The sequence below is a fragment of the Saccoglossus kowalevskii genome, chromosome 2 (genome assembly GCF_978046115.1).
Source record: "Saccoglossus kowalevskii chromosome 2, keSacKowa6.1, whole genome shotgun sequence".
NCBI classification, from domain to species: Eukaryota; Metazoa; Hemichordata; class Enteropneusta; family Harrimaniidae; genus Saccoglossus; species Saccoglossus kowalevskii.
Window position 1 is genome coordinate 6,342,892 of NC_140642.1, and position 23,304 is coordinate 6,366,195.

General features: G+C 34.2%; 3 protein-coding genes across 17 annotated transcripts in view; 2 read left to right on the top strand and 1 right to left on the bottom strand.

The window, feature by feature from the left end:
- The window catches only part of LOC100374520 (kinesin light chain-like), a 39,780-nt gene extending 32,286 nt beyond the window's left edge, over positions 1 to 7,494 (top strand). For 10 of the 14 annotated variants that reach the window (XM_085508415.1, XM_085508425.1, XM_085508411.1 and 7 more), the window contains 3 exons: positions 2,159 to 2,289; positions 4,416 to 4,479; positions 4,583 to 7,494. In XM_085508415.1, the coding sequence (XP_085364541.1) occupies positions 2,159 to 2,289; positions 4,416 to 4,479; positions 4,583 to 4,693 (306 nt within the window). In that variant the 3' untranslated portion in view covers positions 4,694 to 7,494. Of the gene's footprint in view, positions 1 to 1,330; positions 1,352 to 2,158; positions 2,290 to 3,058; positions 3,105 to 4,415; positions 4,480 to 4,582 lie in introns of all 14 variants that reach the window. The other 4 variants (XM_006814219.3, XM_006814223.3, XM_085508444.1 and 1 more) reach the window with 3 other exon arrangements.
- Positions 7,495 to 11,148: 3,654 nt separating this feature from the next.
- On the top strand, positions 11,149 to 19,564 carry LOC100374671 (BTB/POZ domain-containing protein 9-like). Its single transcript, XM_002732948.4, has 11 exons — positions 11,149 to 11,278; positions 12,153 to 12,408; positions 13,337 to 13,703; positions 14,335 to 14,599; positions 14,942 to 15,164; positions 15,596 to 15,715; positions 15,950 to 16,059; positions 16,354 to 16,543; positions 16,657 to 16,764; positions 17,075 to 17,153; positions 17,390 to 19,564. The coding sequence occupies exons 2-11, from the start codon at positions 12,224 to 12,226 to the stop codon at positions 17,633 to 17,635; spliced, it is 1,893 nt and encodes a 630-aa protein (XP_002732994.2). The 5' UTR covers positions 11,149 to 11,278; positions 12,153 to 12,223; the 3' UTR covers positions 17,636 to 19,564.
- A 2,559-nt stretch (positions 19,565 to 22,123) lies between these two features.
- LOC102809902 (uncharacterized) overlaps positions 22,124 to 23,304 on the bottom strand; it is a 30,820-nt gene continuing 29,639 nt past the window's right edge. For both annotated transcript variants that reach the window (XM_085508478.1, XM_085508482.1), the window contains exon 7: positions 22,124 to 23,249. In XM_085508478.1, the coding sequence (XP_085364604.1) occupies positions 23,148 to 23,249 (102 nt within the window). In that variant the 3' untranslated portion in view covers positions 22,124 to 23,147. The remainder of the gene's footprint in view (positions 23,250 to 23,304) is intronic.

Genomic DNA, 23,304 nt, shown 5'->3' on the forward strand with positions numbered 1-23,304 from the left:
AGTGTATATTTCAGAAAAAAGTGCTATACAATATATTCCGTACATCAGACTATGGATCAAGTTCTTATCCAAAGGGGTTATCAGTTTCCATAGTTAGAACTTCAGTGTTGTACATTTTTATAGAACGCCAAAATGAGACATTCTTTTATTTGTGTTTTGTGCTACAAATAAATGGTTACAGATATACCTGATGGACTGCCTAATATTACTGTGACACAGCCAACTTTTCAACATTCTGGCCCTTGTTGATTTTCAATCATATAATCTTCTAGTAGAGCATATATGGCATTGATATGGTCTATAACACTCAAACACGGTATGTGTATCTGAGCGATTTGAATTTTACATGTATTCTGTTTTGTAAATTTCTGCATTCTTGTATGAACACTTTTTGTACAGAATCTGTCTATTAAATTAAGGTATTGAATCATGCCTTGAAAGACAAATGCATGCAAATAGATGGTGTTTTTAAGTCAGGCACTTTCTACTCAGGTAAACTTTCAGTAAAAATGTTCATGTTTATCCCCTATGAACTGAGCCATCTACTTGCATGCCAATCTGTGTTTCAAAGTATGTTTTATTTCCTACGTTAGTGATAGTACCGGTAGATTTGAAAAAGAGAATTTGACAAGATGTCGTGATTACCAAAGATTTTTAGTTTATGCTTTTGTGTTTTGAGTGTCATTCAAGTTGCATCTACCACTGAGGAGGGACATGGTCAAAGGGGGAGTAATTTTTTTTATGCACTGTAGGCAATAGTGATGTGCAACTGTTATATCCAGCAAGACATATAAATATTTCTTTTGCAATGACCTGCTGATTCAATACATGCCCTGCTTCATCAGTATGCTAATTATATGCTGATTATATGCTAATAATATGCTAATAAGCCTCTCAACCACTGCCATTATGCTTGTATTCCCAAAGCATATTAATTTGTACCTATAGTGAAGGAACTTGCATTTTGAAAAAAAAACAGTGATGGATTGGTCTGTAAATTTATTGGCTTACAAAGATGTGTCAGAATTAGTTTCATAACTCAGACAACCAAGAAATTTACCAGAATTTCTGGGAAGTAGTGAAATAAATCCAAATGAATTAGGAACCGCAGTAGTCACATTACAACTATCACTGTGATGAGTATCATCATTTGGATTACTTGCTGCTGGTGGTTTTCATTATATTGCTGCTACAGTTGCTCATCATTATTTAGCCTCCATGTTTTACCCGGTATGTGCTTATGGGAAGTTAAAAACAATGTACGGCTGATATTGTGAGGTTACCAACATACCGTAAATCTCAATGTTAACTTTTTGTTGTTAATCACCAGGAACAATGTTTACTAGCAATGGTATGTACTAATTTAAAACAAATTGTACTCCTAGAAATCTGCTTTTTACTGTTGTAATTTTGAAAATTAGAGTATTTCATCAAGATAAGTTATTACCACAGTGTACTTAGGGTCCTGATTTGTACTTTTTTTCAAAAAATGGAATTTTTTCTTACTTCCCATGGATTCTTGCACGATACAAGACCTCAAGGTTAAGAGATACCACAGAAAATGTCAGTTTTTTCCAGACACCTCTGGTTGGGCAACATGCTTGCCTGTACTATTTGCACTGCCTGTCGAATACAATAAAATATGTAACAATATTGTCTTGCCAATTCATATAGCTTGCAGACCTTTCTTTTCCAACACCTGTTTGCTATGCCACTCGTTTAACTGAAACTTACATTGAATGTACTACCTCAGTACTTTTTTTCTAATTGCTTGTGAAAAAAGAATGATTATTTTAATTATTTTAATTATTTTACTTGGTTTTTCATCATGCCTGGCAATTTGCATTTTTTCATCATTTCAAATATTAATGTATTTGATTTCTCACAGTTGCTTCATATTAATTCATCATGTGATCAGCATGCTTTATGCTAAAGAATGGTACCACCTTGCATTATAATCACAATTCTTAAACTCACCTTTTTGTTTACACTTACGAGGGTTCTGCTTTTCATTGTATGCTAATACTCACAGTTGTCACCATCTTCACCAGAAAGAAAAAAATCGACAGTCGTCCATCACCTGTGTTTTGTTTTTTTCCATTTCCAACATGTGTTGTGATGCTGAATTGATTTTAATTTCTTATGTTGCCTACACCAGAGTGGTAATGGGAAATTGAAACGCAGTGGATCGTTCTCCAAATTACGAGCCTCCATCAGACGTGGAAGCGCCAAGCTGGTCAGCAAATTAAAAGGCAGAGAAGCCGAAGGGGAACCCACTATGACCACAGGGTGTGTATGGGTTTTCAGATTTTAGTCAGTCACTGCTTTGACAGCTATCTTTATTTTTTGTTTTATTTTATCAGCTAACCATCTTGGAATCTTATTTGTGGTGTTCATTTTCATTACATCATTAAGGTTGAGGTTTTTGGTTATAAACTTCTTTCAGTGTTATTGGGTTTAATTGTATTCTAATTAAGAAAAAATTCTTCCCATGTCAATTACATAATATATCGTATGTTGTATTTCATTAAATTAGTGCTAGTATTTCCTACCTGGCTTATAAATGCCTGGATCAGTTTAGATCATAGTTTGGGTTGAGAACATGTTTTCTGTGTCTTTAAGTTCTTAAGAACGCTAAGTTATAAAAAAAAAACACACAAATCTATGGAGTATTTGTAAACTGCGTCCCTTACAATTAAATCTGTACTGGTATTTATTGCTAAAACTTGCCAAAGAAACTATTGTAGCACATTAAGCAGCAGCAATTGCCCAGTAAGAAGTTTGATGCCATTATTAAAAGCATGCTTACCCAAAGCTTCTGCATGATAATGGTAGAATTATATACTGTAGTGGTATTCTATCTTGGCTGCTGTATTTCCTTGTGTTGGTCTATGATGTATTACCTCACCTGGATCCTCCCCTTTTAATTCTAAAAAATACTAATAATAGTAGTAATAGTAGCTGCACCTATAACAATGAACCAGTCTCTGTCATCTCTCCTATGACTTCTGATTCCTTCATTTGCTTCTCTCATGTTAAAATGCATACAATACTATAGCTGGCCATTTAGAGTAGACGATGGTGACGACGATGATGACAATATAGTAAGTCAGCTAGGGGTGTTTGTGGTAGAATTCTCTGCCTCCTGTCGCAATCTATCTGATCCCGATAGGATGCATAGGATGTGGTATGAACACCTTTACAGTTGCCTGAATAACTAGTTATACTGTGTATTTTTTTTTAATTTAAGTTTGAAGTTGTGCTGTCTTTGGAAATGGCTAAAATTAAATTTAAACTTATCCTTGCCATAGAGGGCGCTTTCTATGAGCTCATAATGTGTGATTTTAATACTAACACTTAAAAGAAAAAAAAAAGTCCTCCTCCCTCAAAGCAAAGTTTGTACACAGAGAATAATAGTTGTATTCAGTGGTCTTCTCAGATCACTCACAATTTTTACTAATCGGTCATTTTTAGACAGTAAAACTTCAGCGCCAGCTTCTGTAAAGAAAATTGCTACCAGATAATGTTATGTATGTGTGTGTGTACATGTGTATGTTGAAATGATTCTAAATGTACTTATGATTTCGATGGGATCTACCCATTGACTTGTCATTTTACTTTCACCAGCCATTCATATTTAACTCTTATTGGTTTTGGAAAATATCAGATCTGTCACTTGATTTATCTAGCTTATATACTTTTCCTAGGAGGGAATCTTTTGACAGATACTGGTTTATTTGAAAAATAGTTCCCACAATGACAGTGTCCTACATTCTTTGCTACGTTGCCTTGTAATAACGCCTGCACTCTAGTGCATGCTATTCTTATTCTTTTGCAGCTGTTAAAAGCATTTGGTGTCTTTATTTTCTTTCTGCTAGCAGGCTGTTTACGTTAGCTCTTTGATTTGTATCACAGTTTAAGGCAGCACCGATAATACATACCCCATAGTTGTCACGCTTTGGAAGCCATCAGGGTTCCTAATCTCTGACCTTCCTTGAAGACATATCCATCTGAGGGGGTGTCAGTGGTATTTGCCTCCTCCCATCAACTTGTTGGAAACAACTAATTGTTTATCTTGTTTTAATCATTTATGTCTACATACCAGAACACACGTCATGATATTCTATCCATCCATTTCTATCCCTATTGACTGAATTCATTCTACAGACACTCATAATCCTACCAACCAGAACCCCTTCCCCATGATCCTAACCCTTTGTGAGTTACCCATACTAATGTACCCACCCTCTCCTTTGCTCCTCATCCTCTGTGTACACCACTGTTCTTATCTTTACCATTTGATTTCTACAGACTGTTACAGATTGCTCACTGATGATATTTTATAGTAGATGCGTAACCGGTAGCAACTATACAACCTTGTATTTTTCTATCTCTTAATTTCTTCCCTTCTGTAGGAGCATGAAAAGAGCAAGTTCTTTATCGGTACTAAACAGTAATAGTAGATATACTGATGAACAGGTAAGCTGTACTGCAACAATAATCTGATATTGAGTCTACTGCATGTACCTGTGCTACATTTGACATACAGATTAATATGGTCATGCTTATTCTTTTTTTTCAGCCCATCATGGCTAGTCGTCCTTTAAGCAGAGTTGGTAGAGTGGGTAGTCATGATGCACTAACAACGAATAGAAGAAGAAATTCGGCGCCCAAATATTCAGAATTAGCTTAGCTCTTTACAACTATAACCTGCTCATCCCTATGTATGTTCTATGTAGTTTGGTATGATCTTATTATATAAAGTGGCCCAGTCCACTACATAGAAACTAAGAGGATTTGCTTGTCAATGTTAATATAAAATTGTACAACCCAGTCTTATAAATGTATTATCAGAAATGTAAACTTATTTCCTAATATTGAAAATGTTTTTTTTGTTTTTTTTAAAACCTTGAGATGCATTTCTTATATATATCACTATCATCACCACATTCTGATTCATGTAAATGGTATTGGTGACTGTTGATTATTATGTGAAACGTGTATTGTCTCGTGTGAAAATAATGTCCCTGCACTACCCACCACTTTGTGCACTGTATCAATATATTATACCACACCAAGCTCATCAATGGCATTACAACCAACACAACTATTTATCATTTAAATGTATGATATGTTAGATGTTTAACTACTAATACTAGTAAGGTTGATTTGTACTGGTGTATTCTGTAAATTACCGGTAATAATGTATGATACCTCTGTTCTAGTAGTGACTGATGAAGAATGGATTAATATATAGTTTAGTAAATTGTAGATGTATTTGGAAGTCAGAATTGGTTGTGATGAGAATCATTGAACTTGATTTCGATTGAATGATTAACTATCAGTAACCGTATATGTAATAGCTTACGTTCATGCTGATTCTGTTAACTATCAGTAACCGTATATGTAATGGCTTACGTTCATGCTGATTCTGTTTTTGTCAAATACTACATTGTAGCAATGTCTTTCTGGTATTGAATTATGACACATGCCTGGTGTGATGTGTTGAAGGACAAAGAACCTGTAATTTTTAATAAATAAATACAATGTATTGTCAGATATGCAAAATAATACATGTTACTACTAGTATGAATGCATCTTGGCCCATGTATACCTAACCATACATGGTGTTCATTTTAAACTAACAGCAGACCAGTTCCCATTGTCTATTCAAATTAGCCTGAAAGAATATATGAAAACTGTACATTTGTTCACCTGTCTGTATTTTACACGTATTCAATAAATTGAACAACCTGGTAACACTGTATACATGTATAGAATTGGATGCAAATAGATGACATTATCTAGCTTCGATCATCTTGCTGTCAATACTGACAGTGATATCAATTAAGTCTTGCTTTTTTACTGCTACTCCTATATTGAAAAATGGACTGGCCCATATTAAAAAAACATCTCAGATCATACCAAATTTTTCAGAATATAGGGGTGGACAGTTTCTAGAATAATTCTTACATTAAATAATTTTATTCTTACAATAGTGTGCAAGTCATGGTAGACTGCCCTAAATCATGGCTCTGTGGAATCACACTTTATTATACATCATAATTCTAGTTGTACTTTGTGTAGATGTCTAGACAACTTTACTGTAACAAAGCTTTTCAAGAGATGTGTCTTTGCTTATTCTCTGCAAAAGCCATGTATATTGTGTATATTTGCTATAATTCTTTTATATTCTGTAAACATAGGTCTACGGTTAATTTTAATTGTTGGCTTCATACTGGCGACATGCACAAGGACAGCTTTTCAATGTCTTGTGAAATATATATATTTAAATGTGAAGGCCTAATGTTGTGTAAAATATTGCCAACTTTTCTCTGTAATCATCACCTTTGCTGTATTTAGTAAAATATTTAAAGTTCAATCTTGACAAATAATCAAAATGGCGAGAAATTGGTGGTCTTCGTACAAATTTATTTTGCAAATTGTATATTTGCTTCCTTTTTTTTTAAGCATTTCCCCCTCTGCAATTCTGTTGGTATTCTCAGCATTGTAAATACCTGTTACTTTCTTATCAGCTGGCATTCTATTTTGAATCATTTATTTACAACCTTGGTATTTTATACATTCCCTCTCCACATCGTAGTTGCAACACATATTGTCACAAGAAACCAACCACTTTAGGGAGTGTTTGTTGTTTGTCTCTGTTTATGGAAAGCAGGAGTGTCTACATATATAAGCAGTGATATGTAAGGCAGTCAACCAGCTGACCTTCATTGCATTTGGAGTAAACACTTCTATTCTCCAGTCAACCAAGCTAACACCCTTTTCCCCCCCACCTGTGGTTAGATTTCATTGTCCAAATCACTACTTTTTGATGCAGTCTAAACCAATTTTGCTGGTATTACCGTTTAGAAATAATGAAACTTGCTTTGGTTGATCAGATGAATTTTCCCATATTTGTGTTTCTGAGCTTAGTTTTCATCAACTTTTGTTGCATACTGGGCATTTACCCCTTTTATGCTGATTATACAAAACTAAATGAACTATTCTAAACAGTGGGTTGATGCACATGTTCAAATAAAGCAAGTTTCATTTTTATTAGTTTAGTGAATAACCAATCACATCACATTACAGCACTGCCAAATGTAACTTATGATTTTACAAAATATTGGCTAACATGTCCTGGATAAACTTTTACTACTGCCCTGTTCTATCACGTTATGTACCGTAATAATTTTAGAAGCTACCTCTATGCATGATTCTTAGGATTGTTTTTAGCTGGATATTTAAAATGGTTGGGCAATATTTTTAAATGCTTGTGAAATTTTTCTGCAAAATAATGTATGATGTAAGAATTTTGGTGAAATACTGTGTCCTTGCACAAATAAAATAAATCATAGATATTGCATCTGAACATGTCAATGAGTGTTATGTTTACAAAAAAAGAGGAAATGCTGCATGATTTATCAAAAGCCTTGTACTTTTAATGAACATAGAATTTTAGGGGAAAAAATCTGGTTTTTAAATTAGAAACCCACTCCAAAGTACAGAATTCCTTTGTTCAGTTTGTTTTTCAATTAATCTTCTATTTGCTAGTATAACTAGGAACTTCTTCTATGCTGTCTCAATAGTCAAATTTGTTTGAATTGTGACTTGAGAGAAATTTTTATTTTCAATTCCCTTGAATGAACGCGATTGAAGTGAAAGATGTTGTTCCAGTAACAAACAAAAGTTTACCCAGACCCTAATACATTCTTTATAAACTATAATTATATGAGTATGAAAGGTATTTTCAGCCACTATTAACCCATTGTTCCAAAATTCGTATTGTGAAAAACTGTAGGTTAATCGAAAGTGATTTCGGAAACATTTGATAATAGCGCCCTCCGTGTCAGATTAAGATAATCTTGAATTTTAGAAGCTCTTATAACTGAATTTAGTCGGCTAAAATGCTGCTTGTAATTTACAACCAAAATGTAATGTATGCAAAAATGACAGCATAAACAAATGTAGGTTGGGTAAACTTTAAATTAAATTACTTGCACAAAATTATATCAGTTTTGGTCATGTCGTTTTGTTCTGATCCTTTATTCATTGCGGAAACAACGAGAAAGTATCGGTTATCGGATATAACACCACATTTTTGATCTGTAAATCGCACTGCGCGAAGTGGTTTCTGTTCTTACGTGTGTTAATTTACATAAACAAATTATTGTACGCTTCGTCATTTGCTCATGAATAATTCAAAGTACCACTTGGTATTGAAATGAATGTTTGGGAAATCATTAGAGGCTCTACCTGCCATATTTTTCAATTGTTCAAAGATGAAGCTTGTACGGTATTAGTCAATATGTAAGGGTGTGGGTGAATCAATGCTTAAATATATTTATTTGAAAAATTACTGTATTTATTTCAAGAACGACACGTGTTGTAAACCATGCAAAATACATTATAATGGGATGACTTTTATATTTCAATTTCAATAATCTATTGACTTAAACCATAGACCCTCTAACCATAGACCCTCTGTTAGAGGGTCTATGCTTAAACGTCCTAAAATTACCGAGCATTTTAGCATAGATGTCTAGCAAGTACTTGTATGTACTGTCATCCAACGTAACAATGGCCTATCCAGCTACCCAGTGCTTTGATATGTTCGCAGGGTGATTAGTCTTCTCCAACTTCCAATCTTACAGGGCGCGGTCGTCGCACCACGTTCTGTTCGATAGCGACGTATTCTCGGGTGCGGAGCAACGTCACAAGACGTTCCATGTTGCTAAGACGCCCACCACTGTACCATATATTGAAGATAATATTAGGTAATCGTAGTCCTAAATAACTATTAAAAATAGCTAGACGTTTCGAGCAATGGCTCTTTATCGATAGCATAGAAGCAAGCTTCTATGCTATCGATAAAGAGCCATTGCTCGAAACGTCTAGCTATTTTTAATAGTTATTTAGGACTACGATTACCTAATATTATCTTCAATATATCATACTTATCAGTCCGAGCAGCGTTTATTTATTTATACACCACTGTACCACGTATTTCTATGCGCTGAGCAACGTGGAAAGCCGAGCGAAGAGCCGGTGACAATTCGAGAAAACAACAGAAACTCAACTTTGAAGTAATCCTGAACAATCAAATTTATATGCGTTACACATGCAGAGGTATTCTTGTTACACTGTTCAGGGGAGACAACCACCCCAAAGTACCGTTTTATGAGAGTTTTCGGCCTTTGTTTCACTGTAATGGTTGCCATGAGCTGAAAATGCATGTCAGCTCCCGAGAATTTATTGTGTTTTTTTACATGAAACTGGAACACGAGCTGCATGACAACCACCGCACTCTAATTTATCAATGCTCCCCATTTAACTTAACAAATATTTATATTCATGATATTGTGTTGTATTATTCAGTAAATATTTACTGCATTGCCAACAGAACAAATCAGTTTATAAATCATAGACATCTTATAAGTGAGTGTCTGCCAGTGTATGATGCTATTTATTAAGCGTGAACAGGATATTCAATATAAACCTATTTTTCGGCATATTTCTCTAATGTATATAGTATGTAGTCTCTTGAGATATTGATTTCCACTCTTGTAAAAATCTAATAGCAGAAATATGGTAATCCAAATTCATATTCAAATGTATATTTAAATGTATTTACTGGGGTGTGTAAATAAAATTTTAAAATATCATTTTGTATGTTTCTCTTTGGCAACAACAATGACCCGACAAAGGTTTTATGAAGCGCAAATTCATAAAAAAAAAATAGTATTTCCTTCAAATTCATGATATTAACCGTTTTAAAAATTTAACAATTTGTAGTTTAAATTTTCGATGTTTCCGATGTTCCAATAACCACTTTCCGATATTTCCAGGGTTTCCAATTTTCACATAGACTTACATACATTCTCTTGTTTATTTTTTGGTGTTTTTGGATAAAAAAATTAAAACGGGAATGTGTAAATTGCGAAAGGCGGGATACTAATGTTAATGAACAACAAGAGACTTATACAAGTCTATGTTTCAGAGTTTTCATTCGACGTTGAGATCACTGCTAATCGCCGATCATCGGGGAGTAACCTTAGAGGGCGGTGTTTATGTCAGTGACTTGAAAAATGTATCAAAATACAATGCTTTGTAGCATGGAGCTAATATATTCATAGCTCCATGCTTGTATTGAAATAAACGACATGGTTGTACTACAGGCCGAGGACAGGCGTAAGATTGTAGTAGTCTGCTCCATTTTATTTCCTTTCTCGGGTTTTTAAAAAAAAACAATATTTTTTTTTCGAGTTTCTAATTAGAAATACTATTTAGTATTAAATTTAGTATTTATAATTTTAGTTGAAAGTTTTAATTTTCACCTTGCCCTCAAACAATTAAAATCCCAAAATTACGTCAGCTTTATGACTGCTCGGGTGTAGAGTATTCATGTAAAATAAATTATGAGGCTGCTGAAGGCACAAACTATACTATTGTGACACCTGATATAAGTAAATTATATTTAGTACTCGCTATCCTAAGTAACTATTCAAACATTTATGCCACTTTATGACCTTCGGCGTTCTTAGATTATCTACTATTTTCATTTTCATTTCATTTTCGTTGTTATTCATATATAATATATATATAAAATGTCGATTAAATGTGAAATGGCGTAACATTCATTATACCAACTGAAAAAAAGTTATAGTGATTTTTTTTTCCATTTTGTTATTAAATTGAGTATTTTAATGTTACCATTTTACGAATTCCCCGGGAATGTTATGTTTTTTCATTCGCCAAAACCAGGGTCTACACGGAACAATTCGTAACAGATTCATTACAACCACGGGTAACAAAACTCTATTGTTTATGGACTGCGTACAAAAAGGGGCTTTCCACAACAAACGATTTGTAAGTAATTACCCTATGACCTAAACAAATACACATACTTTACTCCACTGCAGTACGGATCACTAATGCGGATGAATATGCCTGAATATTTTGATCAAATATCACGCATAACTAAACTAAAATTTCTTGCAAAGAGTATGTAAAGCTTAGTACAATGATGTAATTTAATTTTGCTATACTTGCGATACCATAATAAAACTATATCAGAATTGTTTTTCGAGTACTACTTTCTGAATTTCCAGTGTATGAATACCTCATGAAACGATGGTGTTGCTTGGTTTCTCGGGTGGCGTCCTGGATCGTAAAAATAATATACTAGTTGCCGTATATATAAGTGCGTATTTACACACCTTTACGCTTTGTATGAAAATGTAGAACCTGGTTTCACGTGAAAGAACTACCCTCGGTGAGTACTAAGTTGTATTATCCGGTGAATGTGCACGAGATACGCCAGGAAATAGAAAAAAAAGTCATGTACGATTATTGCAAAATAACTTTATCGACTTTCGGAACCCCGGAAACAAACATAATAATATTATTATGATTAATACTAGTAATTTTGATTTCAATGGCGTTTTCTGCTGTAGATTTATCATAATATATTCAATTATAAACACTCTCTAATCGTTTTATCCTACTATACTGCACAGTATTACTGTATACATAATACCGGCACCTAATACAATTTACACGACGTATCTCGATTCTAGCTTGTCACTTCGAAGAAAAGCTGCACTTTAAATGACCCTTCATGCGATTTATTATTAAGTAGACATATATCAAATCCAAGTGACTATTTCTCAATCTCGAATTTTCCAGAGAAATTCAGGGAAATGTGATCTGATAAGTACTGAAAGTGAAAATATTGACTTGATATAATTTTAGCGGATTTGATGTTGCATGCTGGGGAATTCACTAGGTGTTAAATTCACTGGTTTGTGAAGGAAACAATATACTCTATTGTAGCCCTAGGTCCATGGTGTTGTCAGAGTGAGCATTATTTATATTCAGTCATTGGCTGCCCACTCAACACCGTCACAGATTCTGCTATAGCAAAAATGAATGTGCAGCAAATAAATAACACTTACTCTAACAACGCTGTGGACCAAGGTCTAACTCTATTGTTAACTTTGAGTTTTAACTTAGCATGCTTAGCTATCAGCAAATTAAGCAAATAATCATCCTTATACAGTAGCTGTTCCTTAAATTTTCTACTAATGATGTAATCACTGACAATATAAAACAATTGTGTTATTTAACATTTCTATTTTTTTCTTCAGGCATGTGTCCTACTGATGTGTTTTACATGTGGTTGTAATTGGCAGAAATAGTAAAATTCGTTGTATTCACAATGTGTGACAGTCATTCACTCAGACCACACACCCCTGTTGGGGAGGTTGAACATGTACACCATTTATCAGAACAAATTGGCAATCTGTTCCTAAGCGAAGAATATAGTGATATCACTTTCATTGTTGAAGATAAGCGTTTCTATGCACATCGTGTTATATTAGCTGCAAGATGTGAATATTTCAGGTAAGTGTACCCTCTGTATTATTAGTTTCTCACAGATCCTCAGCATGGACTTATTACTAAGAGATCAAAAACGTTATTCCGTACCACAGTTCCTTAAAAGGGCTATTTGCATACTAAGAAATTTGTATGTATTTGCATATAGCAAAGTGTTATTAAGCATCATTTGCTACAGTTTGCCACTGTGGCTTAATTAAGTACTACAAGTATGCCATCTAACCGGACTGATGTTGTAGGAATCCTCAAAAATCAAGTTGAATCAGCTTGTTGACTGTTGGGGAGGTTGGTGTTCAAGAAAAAATAAAATTGTACATGGCTGTATCACCTTGAGGCACAAACAAAATGTTGTGTTCCCTGAATTTATTACACTCATTTTGTTTTTAAAATGTGAATTTCCTTTTACCAAATTACAAATTCCATATCTATATTAAAATGATTTAAGATCGCTATATCAATGTGACATGCCAGTGAATTAGTACAACTAGTTGCATAACAGCAAATCTTTATGCATAGTGGAACATCATATTGACTCAGAGAGCAAACCTGATACAACCCTGGGGATGGGTGGGACGAATTTATGTTTCTCTCAATTGATAGAGCAAGACAAAGCATGCAAACTTCACTCTGGAACACCAATTGAAAAATCATTATTAAGCTTCAGTTTGAAAACTGAGCAGCTTTTTGCAAAAATCAGGGTAGTAAACAATTGCGAGATGGAAAGAATCCTCGCAATATGGTGATAGTTAGGCTCAGCCGCATCAGTCTAAAAAATGTTCAACTCTTTCTCCTAATTCAGATCGAGTTGAAAATCTGAATTTTGTAGTTTTTGTTAAAAAAAACTAGCAGGATAGTAATTTATAATAATTTGATTTGGCTGTTTTACAAAACCTTAAAAATTGTGTACTGATGAATTGTGTTGTTTTGCTTCTAGGGCACTCCTATTTGGCGGAATGAGGGAGTCAAGACCCGATTGCACGGAGATTGAACTGAAAGATACTACACCAGTAGCATTCTGCGCATTACTCAAATACATTTACACTGGTAGAATGAATCTACAAGACCTGAAAGATGATGCGTTATTGGATGTCCTTGGTCTTGCACATCGTTATGGATTCACTGATTTGGAGATGTCTATTTCAGATTATCTCCGTGCAACGTTAAACATACACAATGTGTGTTTGATCTATGACGTTGCAAGTCTCTATCAGCTGAGGTCACTTAAAGACACTTGTTGCAGTTTCATGGATAACAATGCTGCTGAAGTGATGAGTAGTGAAGCATTTCTAGCATTATCGGAGGCAAGTTGTATTCTCAGATTCATAATGTCTTGTGTTTGCAGCATGTCAACATTGCCTCTAGTTAGAGTACTGCATTTGCTCTTTTAGAAAAACTCATACATGAATTGCATTTATTGTTTATACTTCATTAATGTCAGGCATATTGGTGGTGGGTTTTCATCTTCTTAGAAGAAATTATAACACATACATCAACATTTATCAACTTTGGGGGTTATAAACCTAAAGACCAGCCAAAAACAATTTGGCTAGAACTTGATGTGAATTCTTTACAACAGCTAGACTTGTAAGAAATCAATCTTTATTGTGTAGGAGGATCTATTATAAAACCCTACAACTTATTTTGACTATCGACACCCCTTTTTGTGATTTACAGTGCATGCACTACTAATAAAATAAATATGATATATGCTGATGCAGTACTGGTTCACAAAACTGTGTTGATTCCCTGTGTTTCAGCAGGTTATCACTATGGCTAGCCTATCAAAAAACATTTTGACACTACTCTAGTGTTGTTATGAAGTTTGCATTTTACCTGTCTTCAGAATTTGAAACTCAGTCCAAGTAAATACATTTTTTATCTTCTATTTATTGTGTAAGTTGGATAAATACATGTTCGTTTTTCTTCTTTCAGTCTGCTTTGAGAGAAGTTATCTCTAGAGATTCATTCTGTGCTGTTGAGATTGATATATTCCGTGCTGTATTATCCTGGAGTGAGATGAACAGTGACATTGACCCAACCCACATAGTCAGTGCTGTAAGGTTACAATTGATGTCTTTACCAGAACTACTGAACATTGTGAGACCAACTAACCTTGTCTCACCTGATTCAATACTGGATGCAATTAAGTTGACTTCTGAGAGCAAAGCCAGTGATCTTCCATTTAGAGGATTTCTTTGTGAGTATAAAAACCAAGGTCTATCACTGAAGCATGAATAATGGATTTACTGACTCGTGTTTTTACCAAAGACGTGTACACATATACCAGTAGTTACAGTAGCAACACCCCCTTGCCTTGAACATGCATGTGACTATTAACTCATTCCATAGTAGGTGTGTACATGTAGCAATGGTTTGTAATATATACTAATAAATTATTCAGTAATTTTAGAAAGTCAAAAAAGGCAAAATTGTTTGCCTTGTACATCTTGTGTAGTTTCCAGCCATGGTCAGTATACTGCTGTTTTTGCTCGATTGAAGAAATTCTAATTTTATTGGTATATATTTTTCTATTTCTTAGCCTTGGAGGAGAATGTAGCCTGCATGAAGCATGGTGGGCATGTGACCCATGGTGAAATGCCTTCAGCACTATTAGATGGCGATATATCTAATTATGATCTAGACAGAGGCTTCACAAGACACACAATAGAAGAACCTTGTGGTAAAAATAGTATTGTGGTGAAATTAGGCAAAGCTTGTATTATTAATACTATTAAATTACTGCTTTGGGACAGAGATACAAGGTAAGATGACATGATGATCATGGTAAAAATAGAGATTAAATAAAAGGGTGTTAGATTATCAAAAAGGGTGCACTTTAGAATGATAGTTATTGTTTTAGCAACTGTGCATATGCGTTACTATAGAATCATTAATTTTATGAGGATTTAATTTCACTATTTGGATATTTTGAGCATATTTACTACGTTTTAAATTCACCGATTTTTTAGTGAAAGAATAAATTCTATTGTAATTTCAATAATTAATACATTCACAGTAATTTAAAAGCTCTGATTTGTCTGCTTCTAAATTAAAATCTTTGGCTGTGGAAAAGATTGCCTTCCACACTCCTTGGCACAAATGGTGTGTTTACAATACATTTTGATTATAGCATTGCATTGAATGATACTCTCACTCTATATGTATGTATATATATATACTGTGTTTTTTTTAGGTCATATTCTTATTACATTGAGATTTCCATGGATGAAGAAGACTGGGTTAGAATTGTAGATCATTCCAGATACATGTGTAGATCATGGCAGACATTATACTTTGATCCAAGGGTTGCCAAGTATGTGAATTTCATCTCTCTTTGCATAGTATATACTAAATCATTCACATAATTTTACTATAATTTTTGAAACATTCAAAACATTAATTTTAAACCAAACAGGCAGAAAATGATCTTTCTTATAGATTATATTGATCGAAGAAATCTAATTTGAATGGTGAGAAAATAAGTGCCAGTAAGTGCTAGTATTTTTAATTAGAATATTCTACAAGTTTGTCTTTTTACATTTTCCAGGTATATACGAATAGTTGGTGTTCATAATACTGTAAACAAAGTATTTCACTTGGTATCATTTGAGTGTTATTACACTGCTAGGCCATTTACATTGGAAAATGGTCTCATAGGTATGTATTTCTGTCTGTCTGTCTGTCTGTCTGTCTGTCTGTCTGTCTGTCTGTCTGTCTGTCTGCCTGTCTGTCTGTCTGTCTGTCTGTCTGTCTGTCTGCAGATTTCTGGTTTTATTGTCAATTACATGTACCTTAAAAGCACACTTCTAGTAAAGGCACATGCAAATATTTGAAGCCTTTGACTTTTCAAACATTTATTATTATTTTGGAACTGACATCAGTCCACCTGCCCTATGGCTGATATAATTCACTGATCTAGCACTGATTTGTTTTAATTTTTTTTTTTTCTAGTGCCAACTGAGAATGTGGCTACAGTTCATGCCAGTGCATGTGTGATTGAAGGTGTAAGTAGAAGCCGTAATGCTCTGCTGAATGGTGACACTAAAAATTATGATTGGGATTCTGGTTACACTTGTCATCAGCTTGGAAGTGGTGCCATTATAGTACAGCTAGCGCAGCCATTTGTCATTAGTTCTTGTAGGTGAGTCAATTGTATACATACATACAGTGAGTGTTAATTTTTTCATTACAGTCAGCGTGCAGGCATTTTAAAGTTGCAACATATGATATTAAATGTGTTTGTTTGCTTGCTAGGCTGTTACTGTGGGATTGTGATGATAGAAGTTATAGTTATTATATAGAGATATCAACAGATCAACATAATTGGACTAGAATTGCAGATAAAACAAGAGAACCTTGCAAGTAAGTTGTACGACTGTAGCTGTGTTGTTTCTTCATCTCATTTTGATTTCTTAGTTTCATTCGCATCAAATTAACCTGGTCATATGTTTTTATGTACTACCAACAATTGTGATTCATAAGATGAGTTTTGGTGTGAGCAACATTTTCTGAAAGCTGGTGTGACGCTCTGTCCAATTGACCCAAGTGAAAAATACCCTATTTTTTTCATCTCTTGTGAACTTAAAACGGTTTACAGTAATGTACCTAGTTGCTTGTAAACATTCAACTGTTTGTTCCAGTTCATCATCTTCTGATTATTTCCAATCCCCAGGTCTTGGCAGACTGTGTTCTTTGAGAAAAAAACGGTGACATTCATCAAGATTGTTGGTACTCATAACACTGCCAATGAGGTAAGTAAAACGCATTTCAGTTTTTATTGCTTCCTCATTTCACCACTGGGTTTAATCTCAAATAAAATTCTGGTCAGCTTTAATGTACCACAATGGGATGTGATATCACTCGGCCACAACAATCATGTTAAAATAGCTAGCCTTATTACACTCTCTCTGTCAACTTTGGGTACCTTCCTGCAAATTCTGTTGTAGTTGCATTTCATGATGCATAACAAATTTACTTGTGTTTATAGGTGTTCCACTGTGTACATTTTGAATGCCCAGCACAGTTAAATGGTCAAGGTCAAGATGAACTGTCAACGTCTTCTGCAGCTTCAGCTGCTGCAACTCAAACTGATGGATCAAGTGGAAGCGGATTACAGGGAGCTGTAGCTGGGCCGCCACTGCCACCTTTCCCCAATCAGTTATTCCCGGGTCCCGGCATGCCACCGTTTCATCGATACATGCCAGGAGCAGGTGATAGCATGAATAGATTTTAGGGAAGGCTGTGAAAAACAATTTGTGTGTATTATTTAACAAATAACCTTAATGGCTGGTTCCGTTACTTTGATAGAATTAATAGGTCATTTAGTGACTGAAAGCATTTTTTTTCAAATTATTCTCGCCTCCACCTGAAGATTAGGCAATGCCTTTCATATTTATTTGGAGTTTAAAACAATATGAAACTATAATAAATTGTATCAATATTTTATTCTCTTTCTCAGGTTAGATAGTTTATGCATATATCCAAGCAGATGTAGTTTTAAATCGGCACAATTCCAGATAATATTAGTTGACTATATTTGATGTATTATTATGAACTAGCCACTTCTTAATTCATGTGTTTACCACATATTATTCAGTCGGAAGATAAGATAAATGCCAGCTAGTAAGCATTACATGTAACATTGATTTTACAATGAAGCTATCATTGATTTCAAACTTAAATTACTTTATTATTTTTAGTTCAGATAAACTTATTATCATATAAGAAAGTTGATTTCATCCAATGAATGTTAACGCTGCTGGCCAGGACAGTACATTTATTAATTTCTGCTTGAATTTTGCTTTGAGAAAGTTTTGTATTTTTTGTATCTTTGTCTGCATAATAGTACATTTGTGTCAATACACTAATGTTTACTCAAGAATTTATAAGACAAGTGTATGTAACTTAAATATCTACATATGGTAATATAAGAAGAAGTTATCATTTTGTGTACATCACTCATGTTTCAAACCAGTCGCATCACATTAAGCTTGGAAACGTTCAATTGCATAGCACAAAATGCATGCAATACATGCTTTACAAATAAGCATGTACACTAACAAAATATGGTCAGAAATGAGCACTAAACAATTCTTTCACAGACGTCTTCATTTACATTTTGTCACTTCAGATGGATACAAAATTATGATGACTAATTTGTTTTAACTATTAAAGTGACTTGTCCTAGTGTATATTGGAGACAAAACTTTATATTTTAGACTTAGACATTGATTCCTGAAGTGCACGATTTTATTATTTAATTACTCTCTAGATTTGCCAGCAAAACCACAATTTCTTGAAAAGTAGCTGATTACCATTTATATCGCATTGAATGGGAATGTATTTGTCAGTAGATTTTGTTTCTGGGGTAACCCCCCTCCAAGTACCGGGATGTGTTACCGATACTTTTAAGGGTCATGTACAAAACATATTGGGTTATATTCAGATTTCTTTTACCTGCATTGGAAAGATGTAGACTTGTGTTCTTGCTTGTAAATTTGTTGTAGAAAAAAAGCATTCTATCACTTTTATGTAAATTTTGTATACCATTGTTGTTGGTGGTGGACCATAAACCGCAGATGCATTTATGAAAACTAGTATTTTTGTTTTCAAGATTATTCCTGCCAATACTATATAGATCCTACCGATATGTCAGTTTGACAATGTTTTGAACAAAAACTACAGGTGTGTATGTATTATTATATTCTCGACAAACAAATAAGATTTATATATAACAAAAATATTTCCCACTGTCTAAATTAACAAAGTATGTACAAACACAAGTTCCTTTCGATTTTGAATTTAAAGCTCATGTCATGAGTCTGTTTTCTTTTATGTCCCAAATGGATTTTTTTATTAGGCTTATGTACATATTTTATCGTGAAACTGTCAACCATTTACGTGGTACATTAATATTTACTACAGAAAGAGGTAAATAGCTTATATTGGAGATGACTCCCTGTTTCTTGTGTGTACCCCGGTATGTACTGAAGTAAATGCTTGCTTGTATTTCTTACTGCAGTATACTCTGACCTTGATCTAATCCATGATCATAACTGGCATTTTATTAATTATATACTTTTAAGTTGCTTATTACTTTGCAATGTACTTGACCCAGAAACTTTGGGAATATTCACAAATTAAAATCTGGTAGCAGCAACAATTATTTCGTTTCTGTGTTGTCTGTCAACCCCACCCCAAATTCTGGTACTTCAGCATGTTCGGAAACGTTTCTTGGAAATGAACATGGCTATATCTTTCAAACAATTCATGATCATTCATATTGGGTTACAGCTGAACAACATTTTTTTCAGGCTTAGGGCTAAGATTGGTGTCATGAACTTGTGGGCACAATAACTCGATTAAGTTTAAGTGTATATAGTGTGGGGAAAGTGCAAGTGGAAAATTAGAGAGATCAAATGCGTAATGCCAGGCCTGTGTTGCTAGATTGCAGTGTGTATTGGGGAAAGTGGAAAATAATGTGATCAAATGCCATGCTAGATGTACTCTCAATGCCACAAAGGTATTCCCTTCATCTTTATAAATATTTATAATTGTTAATGGCAGTTGGCAGTCTGAAACCACATAGCTCTATAGTCTTGTTTGCTCTATGTTTCCTTTATTTCAGTCCTTGCCTTTATTACCCTTAGCTTTTATTGATTAGCACTAAAATGGCAGTGTTTCGGCCATCTTGAATCAGCTCATGAAGCGAATGCACGTACACATGTATTGTAAGACGTACATGTGAATATTGAACATATCGAACGTGCTTGGTCTAGTCGTGTTCATCCCAATTGAGATTAAAACTGTATACATCTTACTTTTTCTAAAAAAAATCTCAATACACATTGGTGGAGTGAGATTTGGCTTCCTACTACTAATAACAAGACTGTGTCGGCAGGTCGTATGATTCCGCTCCTTTGAAATACAGTCTTGTAAGGAGGGCTAGCTTCCTACATAAAATAAGCTCAGATTCGGTACATTTTCCGGAGCCGTTTCTCAGACATGCTGTGACCAAGCTAATTTGAACTTAACATAAAGATAATGTATGATGACTTACATTTGTACGACAAATATGGCCGACTCGTAACCATTTTGGACCTTAAATTCTGATATTTAAATGTGTCTGGAAATGGTTTTCAGAGATGGATTTCATTCAAACTTTATATCATGATCATGCATAATGGGTTGCAGGTGCACGTCAATTTGTTGATACATACAAATGACATAAGGGACGACGTCAAAAGATCGATGTCGGATAAAAAACTTAATTCCTTTAGTTTTTTTCCAAACCCCCCTACCCCCCATTGAAACTTAATTGATAAATATTGGTCATGGCGTCTGACTACATTCACCATTAAATACAAATTGATAATCGGACAGTAGTATTGCATAGCAGTTGGTTGTCGGGTGGGTGTAAAAAGATTTTACAAATGCACCTCATTTGACGCACAGATTTACACTTGAACCAAACCATTTTTTTTCCTTTTCGGTTATTTCTGTCCATGATCTGATAGAAAATAAACGAACTACAAATACTCCAAGATTTTTTTGACTTCATTAAAAAATAAAATCGTTTTTGTAGGATGGAAACTTTTTGAGGTCAAAACCCCCCACCCCCAAACTAAAGGAAATAAGTTTTTTTATCCGACATCGATCTTTTGACGTCGTCCCTAAAGAGAGAGATAGACACTTAGTGAAATTAAAATAGAATACAGAGAAGAGAAGGAACTGGCCCCAAACACCAAGGTATTCATGTCTGATATATGCTCAAGCGCAGACAAGACAGACGCAAACTTTGCATACATGAATCAACAATTCAGAAGCATGGCTCGAAGAACTTTTCTTCAAACTTCAAAATGACACTATAAATAGGTCATTGTATTATAATAATGTTCACTCCAATGCCAGAAGCACTGCAAGACTATTCCAGGATTTTCAGAAAACAAGATCATCCTAAATAGATCATAAAGCCGTAAGCCTACTGAATTTTGTAACGATTCCAGCAAATACTCTGCTTTGTGTGGAATGGAAGTTTACTTTATTCAGGAGTAAGCTACCCTCTATTATTGATTTTTTTGATTTCTAAAAATTTCGATGAAGAATCTCTGAAATTCGTAGTAGATGATGACTCTAAATATCATTTGGGAAATAACCACAATGTCACGATTTTACATTTGAACCATGCTACAGGTAACTAAAAAAAGTCCCAAAAAGTTGGAAATTAACTTACGACCAGGACTGGAGACTTTTCCATGAAAAGCTGGAATAATTTGGTAATTGGACAGTAGAAACAAAAGAATACGATCCAAATATTTGAAGTAGCCAACAAGTGTGTTGGGACATCTTGATTGTCAAAGATCAGAGCTACATCAGCCGACTGAATATTTCAATTATTTCCTGTATCATAAGTATGCCTTCAAATTCATCCCACATTAGTTTGTAGAGGTGTTGCCATTTCTTTCTGATGCACTGTTTGAGCCTTTTTTAAATTGGGTACAAAGTTCATAGTTTTATTGTATATTTTTTGGATAAAATTTAATGATAATGACGCAATGTATCTGCTTGAAAGAGGAATACCTAAATAATTCGACAGCCTCTTTTTATAGAGTCGATAACGAGAATTGTTCGCAGTACAGTTATGGAAGTAAAACATCTCCATGATATAGATTAGTCGGGTTTCATTTTATAACAATACTAATTAGTGATTAATAACGCTAACTTTAATTTATTAATAAGCAAGTATTTTATTTGGCAGCTTTATAATTAGATATATACATATACATAGATAATAAATAATATCTTACAAGTGTTGGAAAACCCAACTATACAATACAAACTAGTGAAAACTGTAAAAAAAGTGAAAAACACAATTATTTCATTATGGTGGGAAACAAGGTGTACATCGCCAGATTGTTGGCACAAATACACCAGTCTGTACATTTTCCAGGCAAAGCTTCTCAATAAACAATTTACGTACTTGATAAGTTCCCTTAAAAACCGATATGACTATCACATAAAAAATGCATGCATTTGTAATCTCTAATCATTTCAGTAAATTGTTTCATTCAACAGCTTATGAAACATTTAAAGTTAGAAACAAATGTACACTGTTGGCATTGGACTCTTCTATAAGAAATGAGTACATGTACATATGTATATAGATTCGAGTAGTACGTGTTCGTATTTCATGTAAAAACAATGTACATGTATTTTACACGCGTTGTATACGTCATCGTGAGTCCCATATCGAACAAAAAGGAACAGAAAGCCCTTAAAACGACACGGATCTCAAAATCTGAATCTATTTCTCAACATATAACCTGAGATGGATTTAAACGATACAAATTATATGAAGTATCGGTATTCTGCGCTGCTTGAATTTAGCTCTATCGATTGTACTGATTTAGATTTAGTGGTTTGTGGTAAGTGTGTTTATTTCAGATTGTATGAATTTGATGAATAATAATGGAGACAAACGAAGCAAGTTCACGATTCAGTCCGAACTTGTAAAATATGTTTATGTTAAATGCATGATGTTTTGAGGATATGGCAAGTGTCTTCCATTCTGCATGTGTCTGACGTACTAGTATATGACCATCATGTATCAAGTATGTATGTGTATGCCGTTCACTCGAGGCGATATTTACTCTCAGATAAACGTCATTCTAAATAGCAGTACAAACACGATACCGTGTCAGGCAGTGCGCCCTCTACAGTTGCGGATGCATTTTGAGGACAATTGTTCAAATGTCAGTGGAAGGGAGAGATTCCAGCAGCATACTTTTCAAATATTTAGCCGTTGGTGGCGTTTGTCGAGACCAGCAGTTCGAGACGATTTCCAACAACTGAAAATAAAACCAATAAATGTTGTTATCTTTTATGAATTCATAATACATATAG

Coding starts and splice junctions, on each gene's coding strand:
- LOC100374671 (XM_002732948.4), top strand. CDS start 12,224: ATGTGTGACAGTCATTCACTCAGACCACACACCCCTGTTGGGGAGGTT. Junction 13,704..14,334: donor CATTTCTAGCATTATCGGAG/GCAAGTTGTATT, acceptor TTCTTCTTTCAG/TCTGCTTTGAGAGAAGTTAT. Junction 16,544..16,656: donor TTTGTCATTAGTTCTTGTAG/GTGAGTCAATTG, acceptor TTTGCTTGCTAG/GCTGTTACTGTGGGATTGTG.